At 41.5% G+C, this 10277-nt stretch overlaps 1 protein-coding gene across 3 annotated transcripts in view; it reads left to right on the top strand.

Moving 5' to 3' along the window:
* Positions 1–3744, top strand: part of BDP1 (B double prime 1, subunit of RNA polymerase III transcription initiation factor IIIB) — a 94591-nt gene extending 90847 nt beyond the window's left edge. For all 3 annotated transcript variants that reach the window (XM_056539667.1, XM_056539682.1, XM_056539675.1), the window contains one exon: positions 972–3744. In XM_056539667.1, the coding sequence (XP_056395642.1) occupies positions 972–1082 (111 nt within the window). In that variant the 3' untranslated portion in view covers positions 1083–3744. The remainder of the gene's footprint in view (positions 1–971) is intronic.
* The last annotated feature ends 6533 nt before the right edge of the window (positions 3745–10277 follow it).

Genomic DNA, 10277 nt, shown 5'->3' on the forward strand with positions numbered 1-10277 from the left:
TGTAATAGTTTGGACATCTACGCATGCGGCTGTACCACGTGATTATTTTTAACTACGTTATTTTATTTAAAAAATAGGAAAAGGGGGGGGGTATTCAAACTTTTATTAGTTGGGGGGGGGGGGGGGGGCTTGTTCACCTTTTTAATTCATTTTTTTTTTGTTTGCCACTTGTTTTTTTTTTTAGCCCCCACATGGGGCTATACCATGCAATCTTTTGATTGCATACACTGATCAATGCTATGCCATCGCTTAGCAATGATCAGTGTTATCGGTGCTCTGTTGCTTGGAGCAGTAGATCGCCCATCGGACGACAAGGAGGCAGGCGAGGACTCAGCTGAGCTGCTGATAGTTTTACTTTCACTTCAGACACCGCAATCAACTTTGATCCTGGCGTCTAATGGGTTAATGCAGGGCATCGGCCCGATCGGGGGGTGCACGGCATTAACCCTTGGTCCTGGCTGCTAATAGCAAGTCAGGACCCAGGGGGTTTAAAGCGTTCTCCGGTTGGGAGAGTGGTTTAAACCCCGGTAAAGGGACTCAGGACGTAGAGGTACGCCTTGCGTCCTTAACCGGTTAAAACAGAATACATGAAAATGTAGAACGTGTTTCAGCTTTATGACCTTTTCATCTGCATCTGAGAAATGCATAAAGCCGAAACCTGTTCACTGTTTTATGCATTCTGTTTTCATGAAATAAAATATATAAAGCAACTGATCGGTGTGTGCCTGGACCTTCTCTTATACTTTGGCCTGCCTTTATCCTATGGCCCTGGAGGAGCTGCATCACACTGGTCTGCTTAGGAGCTGTACACAGGGTCAGATTTTTTTTTATTTTTTTATTTAAAAAAAGTGCTTTTGGAGATCCAAAGTCCATATGAGAAGACCTCAAATTTTGTTAATGGCACTTAGTAGGTGGTGGCCCTGTTACATATTTTGCATTGACTGATTCTTGTGTCTTTGTTCACATTTCAGATCTCTGAACTACAAGCAACGCCAAAATCCCCAGAACTTGCTACTGAAGAGGAGGCCGCTCCAGTGTCACAATATTTTTTTAGTGACATTTTCATGGAGGTGGATGATTGATGGACTTTGTACCACTAAGCTGTTCACATCTGACTGTCATGTACAGTATGTGACTGGTACAGCAGGAAAAAAGCATGTCCTGTGTAGATCACTCACTGTATACAGCCTTTTGTTTAATGTAAATCCGTTGTGTACAGTCCTGATTAAATATATTTATTTATTGTTAATTTATTGGCTCATTTTGAGCTGTAGGCTGCTACAGGTTGCTGTGCGATGCATTACGGCAGTGTTTCCCAACCACTGTGCCTCCAGCTGTTGCACAACTACAACTCCCAGCATGTCCGGACAGCCAAAGGCTGTCCGGCCATGCTGGGAGTTGTAGTTTTGCAATAGCTAAAGGCACACTGGTTTAGAAAAAAAAAAACTGCATTTACAGGATGCTATCTTCAGGTACAAATACGTGGACTAGCTCATCTGAATTATAGCATTGACGTGAATTAGTATTTCTAGTATAAGTATTTAGGGATGGCTCTTCTACAGGTTCATCAAGGGAAAAAAAATTAATGTTTCTCGTATTTATTTTCCATTAATTCATTTATATATTGATTTAGTACTATAAAAATAAAGATTACTTTTTTTGACTGAGCGGGAAGGCACTTGAGGGTGGGTTTCCAGAGAATAAGTTTATTCTTTGTAAATTGAGATTTAAAAAAAAAAATTATCTTGGCCATGTGCTGGATACGTGTATGTTACAAGAGACAGCTGTCCGTGACCCTGCATGTCTATCAAATGACCAGGACCGATTATAATCCACTGGAAATTAATGAAGATTCCTAACAACTTACTGCAAGCTGAAATCTTAAAACTTTGAATTGCACATTGCAATCCTGAAAAATGTTGTAAAATTATATATTCTAAAATGATTAAAGGGGTACTCTGGCGACTAACATCTTATCCCCTATCGTGACGTTATGCCCCACCCCCTCAATGCAAGTCAATGGGAGGGGGCGTGAAGGCCGCCACGCCCCATCCCATCGACTTGCATTGAGGGGGCAGGGCGTCACAAGGGGCAGAGCCGTTACTCCTTCCCCTGCACCGGCCGTCATCAGCCACAGAGCAATCCTCACTCTGTGCAGCTGAGAAACGGGGGTGCTGCAGGAGAGATCGCGGGGGTCCCCAGCTTAGATTGCTTAGAGTCCACCTACAGCAGACCAGGAATAGAGATGAGCCATTTGTTTGGTCTGTTGATTTGGCAAAGCTATTTGCTTATCTGTAGATGAATGCTACAATATTAACTTGTGTTACAGGACTACTACTTTATTTTTAGGGCTAGGGACATTTAACAAATCTGGATTAATTTCTCATATAACTGGATTATGATCCCAAGGGTCATATTGACTTTTATCAGTGTCTACACACTTTTTACATACTTAAGCCAACTATTTAAGACCTCAAAAATAATACAAGTTACAGGGTCTTTGAGGCAAGCTCTATAAGAACAGTCCTCTTTAAGGGAACCTGTCATTGGTATCACCCACACTAACCTGTTGTAAAGGCTTGTAGTGTAGGTGACACTGATGACAATAATACTTACCGATCCTTCCTCCATTCCGCCGCAATCCTGGTTCCTCGGTACATGCAAAGGACCTGCTAAGTGCATGAGGTTTGTTTCTAAGTGAAGTCTGGCTGGCATCTTGCTATTAACACCTACTCTAGGATTGCAGTGGAACGGAAGCATGGAGCTGGGACTGGTGAGTATCATTGTCATCGGTTTCACCCGCATTACAAGTCTGTACAACAGACCTCATAAAGACATGTCAGACCTGATGACCTGGAATTAAAACCATGCCCGCACTGATAACTATTAGCTGCAGGACGTCATCACAACATCCTGCAGCTATTGGTCATTGTGTGCTGGCATGGTTGTGCCCGCAAGTGATGATTGCGACTGGCATCCGCCCCCACTTGTATCGGAAAATACTTTTAAAAGGTACATAAGGCAGAAGTAAGTGCTGGGGAGCTGAACAGGAAAGGCCTTTTCATCTCCCTGGACAACCACTTGAAGGGGTTATCCAGCAAAAACTGGATAAGTGTGTGTCTTCTACTAGTAGACTGCACATGCTCCATTCATTTCTACATGGGAGTGCCGAAAAGACGAGTACAGCAACTGGGCAACTCCCATAGAAATGAATGGAGTGTTTGCCGTCTACGATAGGCGACACACGCGCCTCAGTGAGACAGCTGGGGGCCCGTCACGGAGATGGAGGGGGTCCCAGCGGTCAGATGCCCCACGATCAGCTACTTATCCCCTATCCTGTATATGGTGGATAAGTAAATTTTTGTTGGAGTTCTCCTTTAAAATATGTACTATAGCACAACACAGAGCTGTAAGAAAAGATGTTTCTGAATTGATGTTTCATTGGAAATACTTGTATTTACTAAAACAGACAGGTCAGGAAAAGCCATAGATGCACCCAACATGAACATTTACTTGTATACTGTATTTGCTTCATAAATAGCTCGATTCCATAGATGAAATGGACTGGATTTGGTTTGTATTTCTGAATAGCGTATCGTTTGAAATTTCTTCTTGAATTTTTTTTCTTTTTATCTTGCCCCATCTGTACTAAAATTTTATTTTGTGTCTCATATTTTATTTGAAAATCTGTAACTATGTATAAAATGTACAATATGTAAAAAAAATAAATTTAAATAACGTTTTTAATCATATTATTTCTGTTTCTTATACTCCCAGTACTAGTACTATACCCTTTTTCATATACACCCTAGACTGTTTTTATATATTATATTAGTATACCGAAATATTATGGATGAAGGGTCATCAGTATTTTAAAACCATACAAGAAAAAAAGCAAGTAGCACTCACTTGACTTTCAATCTTTAATGGAATCTTTAAAACACATCCAGGTGATGGCTGTTTTGCGGTTTGCCAGCTTTCTCTAAACTTATTGGCCGACGTTTATCATTGTCTTTAGACTGTTTTTTGTGTCTGCAAAAGGTGCAAAAAAGGCACAAGCAGGGTTTATTTAAGCCTTTTTTGCGCCTTTTGGTTTACACATTTCTGCTGATTTTGAGTTGCAATCCACTGATTTTGGCAATACACATGATATAGAAGGGTTTTATGAACTGCGCCTTTTTGTGAAAAGGCGCAAAGCCACTGAAAAGTCTCTAAAACTACAGCAGCCCAGACTTAGCTTAGCTTTTTAGTGTATGTAAAGAGAGAAATTTCAGAAAATGTGACCTGCACAAAATTTATCAAATGCTCTGTGACCATTTAATACATTTGGGTGCTCCTACACATTATCAACACACACAAAAAAAAGGTGTAAAAAAAAAATGCTTGACTTACACCTACAATGATAAATGCTTCACTTACACCTACAATGATAAATGCCGGCCATTGACCCTTGGTGCAAAGCAGCCTTTTAAACCTGTCTCCGTCAGTAAAATCACGGGGATTCCCATCAGGGATACAAAATGCACTTGTATCCCTGATGGAAATCCCTGAGACATCACTGACTCTGACAGGTTTGAAAGGGCATTTTTCTTTATCTTAATTTTGAATTTGGCACCTGAATGCCTAAACAATGTGCCTTTCTCCCCCCACAGCTTGTAGCTGTGCAAAATCAATCTTTTGCACAAGACCCAGTTTAAAGTAATTCTATAGTACTAGTTCTCACGCCTAAAGGGGTACTCCGGTGGAAAAAAAATTTCTTAAGTCAACTGGTGCCAGAAAGTTAAACAGACGTATAAAGGACTTCTATAAAAAAAAAAAAAAAAAAAAAATCTTAACCCTTCCAGTACTTATCATCTGCTGTATACTACAGAAGAAGTTTTTTTTTTTTTTTAAAGTTTTCTGATTGACCACAGTGCTCTCTGCTGACACCTCTGTCCATTTTAGGAACTGTCCAGAGCAGGAGTAAATCCCCATAGCAAACCTCTCCTGCTCTGGACAGTTCCTTACATAGACAGAAGTTTCAGCAGAGAGCACTGGTCAGTCTGAAAAGAACTAAACAACTTCCTCTGGTGCATACAGCAGCAGATAAGTACTGAAAGAATTAAGATTTTTTAATAGAAGTAATTTAGAAATCTGTTTAACTTTCTTGCACCAGTTGATTTAAAAAAAAAAAAAGTTGTTTTCCACCAGAGTACTCCTTTTACTATGGATTTCACACGGCTATGTGCCAAATTCAAAATGAAGGTAATTTAGTGAAATGATCATGCACAGTACTTCACTATAGTAATTTATCATATCACTATTGCAGTCACGCTTTAACCCCTTTGCATAGACTTCAATGGGCTTTTTCATTTGCAGAACAAATGAAAGTGGTACCTGTGTGTTTTTAAAATATGCACATATTATAAATACGCATGTAAACTGTCCCATAGATTAACATGGGCTCCATATTAAATGGGCACAGTCACTTTAAAGTGTTTCTCACTAATCAACCATATTTGATCCATTTTTTATTTTTTTAATCTTTTGATTTATTGAGAAAAAAATAACATACATAGTAGAGAAAAGATAGCAATATCAACATTTTTGGGCATGCGGTGGATCGGCGCCCCCCTATTTTTTTCATGAACTTTGGTGTGTAATATAGCCTGTAAACAATATTAAACTGAATCATTCTATGGTTATTGTATTGGGGAATCTTATTAATTTTACTATATATATCTTCCCACTGAGGGTCGGAGATAACTCCTATATCTTCCTGCTATTTCTTCCTACTGACCTGTACCAGATCTTTATTTAAGACAACCTTGATTCCTTATATACCTTGGAGAGCAGCCCCTTCCCGATACTTCCATCCCTTCACAAAGGAACTCGTGTCCACCACTTCTAACCCTTTATTAAATGCGTCTTGGAAAATATTTCTCATCCTAATATACTCCAACCATGCCCCCCTACCTAATTCCCTCCCCTCCCCCAGTGCCTTCATGTGATTAATTTCCCATTTTTCCAAAACTCTTTAATCATATATTAATTCTAGTTTGACTAGCTATCCTAAACTCCTTGTACTTCAAATCCACACTAATGTTCTCGTTATCCCAAAAAGGTGAGATATCCAACAACCCCTTAATTTTTTATTTCCTTTTAAAGATTTCCCAAGTTTTTTAAATATTTCTTATCAAAATCATACCACCCAGTCCTCCCGTGTTATTCCCCGACTCCAAATACTGAAATATATCCAAATAGTGTCCAGAACTATATTCCATTATATATTGGAAAAAATCTAATTTCTTCCATAAACTTATAAAGTATATCTGTGCTGCTAAATGCAAATGTCGCTCTCTTACTTCAGACTCCTGTCGTATTTCAAGGCAACAATTTATTGTCACATATGGGGTATTTCCATACTCGGGAGAAATTGCCTAATAAATTTTGGTGGATTTTTCTCCTTTTACCCCTTTTGAAATGGTAAAATTGGGATCTACACTTGCATGCTATTGTAAAAAATGTTTATTTTTTACACTAACATGCTGGTGTTGCCCCATACAAAAAGACCCCAAAATTTGTAACGCAATTTCTTCTGAGTACGAAAATACCCATTATGTTGGCGTGAAATGCTCTGCGGGCACACAACAGGACTCAGGAGTGAGAGCGCACCATGTACATTTGAGGCCTAAATTGGTGATTTGCACAGGGGTGGCTGATTTTACAGCGGTTCTGACATAAACGCAAAATAATAAATACCCACATGTGACCCCATTTTGGAAACTACACCCCTCACGGAACATAACAAATGGTGTTTGACGATTTTCGTCACAGTTGGACTGGGAAATGAAAAAAATGTTACCCTAAATTTTTTATTTTCTCAAGGGAAAATAGGAAAAAGCCCCCCAAAATGTGTAACACCATTTATTCTGAGTAAGAACATACCCCATATGTGGATGTTAAAGGGTTACTCCGCCCATAGACATCTTATCCCCCATCCAAAGGATATGGCATAAGATTTCAGATCGCGGGGGTCCCGCCGCTACGGACCCCCCCGGGATCTCTGTAAAAGCACCCCACTGTGATTAATGCACAGAGCAGACTCGCTCTGTGCGTAATGACTGGCAATACAGGGGCCGGAGCATTGTGACATCATGGCTCCGCTCCTCGTGACATTGTGGCGCACCCCCTCAATACAAGTCTATGGGGGGGGGGGGGGCGCGTGGTGGCTGTCAAGCCCACTCCCATAGACCTGCATTAAGGGGGCAGACTGTGATGTCACGAGGGGCGGAGCCGCGACGTCCTGATGCTCCGGCCCCAGTATCGCCCGTCATTACTCACAGAGCGAGTTTGCTCTGTGCAGTAATGAAAGTGGGGTGCTTCAGCTGAGATCCCGGGGGTCCCCAGCGGCGGGACCCCTGCGATCTGACATCTTATCCCCTTTCCTTTGGATAGGGGATAAGATGTCCGGGGGCGGAGTACCCCTTTAAGCCATTGGGCTTTTGGAGAGAAAATGTGTCCAGAATTGAAGGCCACGTGTGTTTACAAAGCCCCATAGTGCCAGAACAATGGACCCCCCCCCCCCCCCAAATGTGATCCCCCCTTTTGGAAACTACACCCTTCACATAATAAGGGGTACAGTGAGCATCTACGCCCCACTAGGTCCTGTGTAGACAGAGCTGGGGGAGGGGAGGAGCTGTGTACGTCCTCATTCTCCCCCTGCACTGTCTTCTGCGGTGAAAAAATCTAACCCATGGCTGCTCTGTTTTTCCCCTGTGCAAACTTGAAACCTCCCCATGATAAATTAGGTCATATCTAGACAGAGCAGGGGAGGGAGGAACTGTGTCCTCATTTCCCCCCTGTCTTCCTTTGTTATGCAGAGCTGCGCTCTCCATCCTCCGGGAGGGGGGATGAGGGGGCGTGGCTTAATTATCTCCTGCAGACGTGCGGTTGCTCCTCCCCACTCTAGCTTAAGTGCCAATCGCTGCACGGTGGAGGAGAGGGGCTGTACAGGGGGGGAGGATATGAATGAATGAAAATCCAAATATGGGCCGGGCAACACCGTGCACGGGCTGGCAGCTATGACGAGCTGACCACAAAATGGGTGCGGCTTTAGAAGAAGTGTGGGTCGAGATGCTGGATTATGCAGCGCTTCCTGTCTAGAGAGAAATCACTGAAAAAGGTACTTTCCGTTCCAGATGGATTATGTGAGTATATTACAAAGTTATGTAACTTTTTAAACTGTTGCTTTTTAACTGTATAGAATTTTTCACCATTGGACTACTCCTTTAAGGACCAGGCCATTTTACACCTCAGGACCCGGCCATTTTTTGCACATCTGACCACTGTCACTTTAAACATTAATAACTCTGGAATGCTTTTAGTCATCATTCTGATTCCGAGATTGTTTTTTTCGTGACATTCTACTTTAGCTTAGTGGTAAAATTTTTGGGTAACTTGCATCCTTTCTTGGTGAAAAATCCCAAAATTTGATGAAAAATTTGAAAATTTAGCATTTTTCTAACTTTGAAGCTCTCTGCTTGTAAGGAAAATGGATATTCAAAATATTATTTTTTTTATTCACATATACAATATGTCTACTTTATATTTGCATCATAAAATTGACGAGTTTTTACTTTTGGAAGACACCAGAGGGCTTCAAACTTCAGCAGCAATTTTCCAATTTTTCACAAAATTTCCAAAATCACAATTTTTCAGGGACCAGTTCAGGTTTGAAGTGAATTTGAAGGGTCTTCATCTTAGAAATACCCCACAAATGACCCCATTATAAAAACTGCACCCCCAAAGTATTCAAAATGACATTCAGTCAGCATTTTAACCCTTTAGGTGTTTCACAGGAATAGCAGCAAAGTGAAGGAGAAAATTCACAGTCTTCATTTTTTACACTCGCATGTTCTTGTAGACCCAATTTTTGAATTTTTACAAGGGGTAAAAGGAGAAAATGTATACTTATATTTGTAGCCCAATTTCTCTCGAGTAAGCACATACCTCATATGTCTATGTAAATTGTTCGGTGGGCGCAGTAGAGGGCTCAGAAGGGAAGGAGCGACAAGGGGATTTTGGAGCGTACGTTTTTCTGAAATGGTTTTTGGGGGGGCATGTTGCATTTAGGAAGCTCCTATGGTGCCAGAACAGGAAAAAAAGCCCACATGGCATACAATTTTGGAAACTAGACCCCTTGAGGAAAGTAACAAGGAATAAAGTGAGCCTTAATACCCCACAGGTGTTTCACGACTTTTGCATATGTAAAAAAATAAAAATAAACATTTCAATAAAATGTGTGTTTCCCCCCAAATTTCACATTTTTGCAAGGGTTAATAGCAGAAAATACCCCCCAAAATGTGTAACCCCATCTCTTCTGAGTATGGAGGTACCCCATAAGTTGACCTGAAGCGCACTACGGGCGAACTACAATGCTCAGAAGAGAAGGAGTCATATTTGGCTTTTTGAGAGCAAATTTTGCTGGGGGCATTTCGCATTTAGGAAGCCCCTATGGTGCCAGAACAGCAATATAACCCCCACATGGCATACCATTTTGGAAACTAGACCCCTTGAGGAACGTAACAAGGGGTACAGTGAGCATTTACCCCCCACTGGTGTCTGTCAGATCTTTGGAACAGTGGGCTGTACAAAATTTTTAATTTTCGCAGCCCACTGTTCCAAAGATCTGTCAGACACCAGTGGGGTGTAAATTCTCACTGCACCCCTCATTACATTCCGTGAGGGGTGTAGTTTCCGAAATGGGGTCACATGTGGTTTTTTTTTTTTTGCGTTTGTCAAAACCGCTGTAACAATCAGCCACCCCTGTGCAAATCACCTCAAATGTACATGGCGCACTCTCCCTTCTGGGCCTTGTTGTGCGCCCCCAGAGCACTTTGCGCCCACATATGGGGTATCTCCGTAGTCGGGAGAAATTGCATTACAAATTTTGGGGACTTTTTTCCCTTTTACTTCTTGTCAAAATGAAAAGTATAGGGCAACACCAGCAGGTTAGTGTAAAAAATATTTTTTTTTACACTAACATGCTGGTGTAGACCCCAACTTCACCTTTTCATAAGGGGTGAAAGGAGAAAAAGCCCCCCAAAATTTGTTAGGCAATTTCTCCCGAGTACGGCGATACCCCATATGTGACCCTTAACTGTTGCCTTGAAATACGACAGGGCTCCAAAGTGAGAGCGCCATGTGCATTTGAGGCCTGAATTAGGGATTTGCATAGGGGTGGACATAGGGGTATTCTACGCCAGTGATTCCCAAACAGGGTGCCTCCAGCTGTT

The sequence above is a fragment of the Hyla sarda genome, chromosome 1 (assembly GCF_029499605.1).
Source record: "Hyla sarda isolate aHylSar1 chromosome 1, aHylSar1.hap1, whole genome shotgun sequence".
In the NCBI taxonomy this organism is placed as follows: domain Eukaryota; kingdom Metazoa; phylum Chordata; class Amphibia; order Anura; family Hylidae; genus Hyla; species Hyla sarda.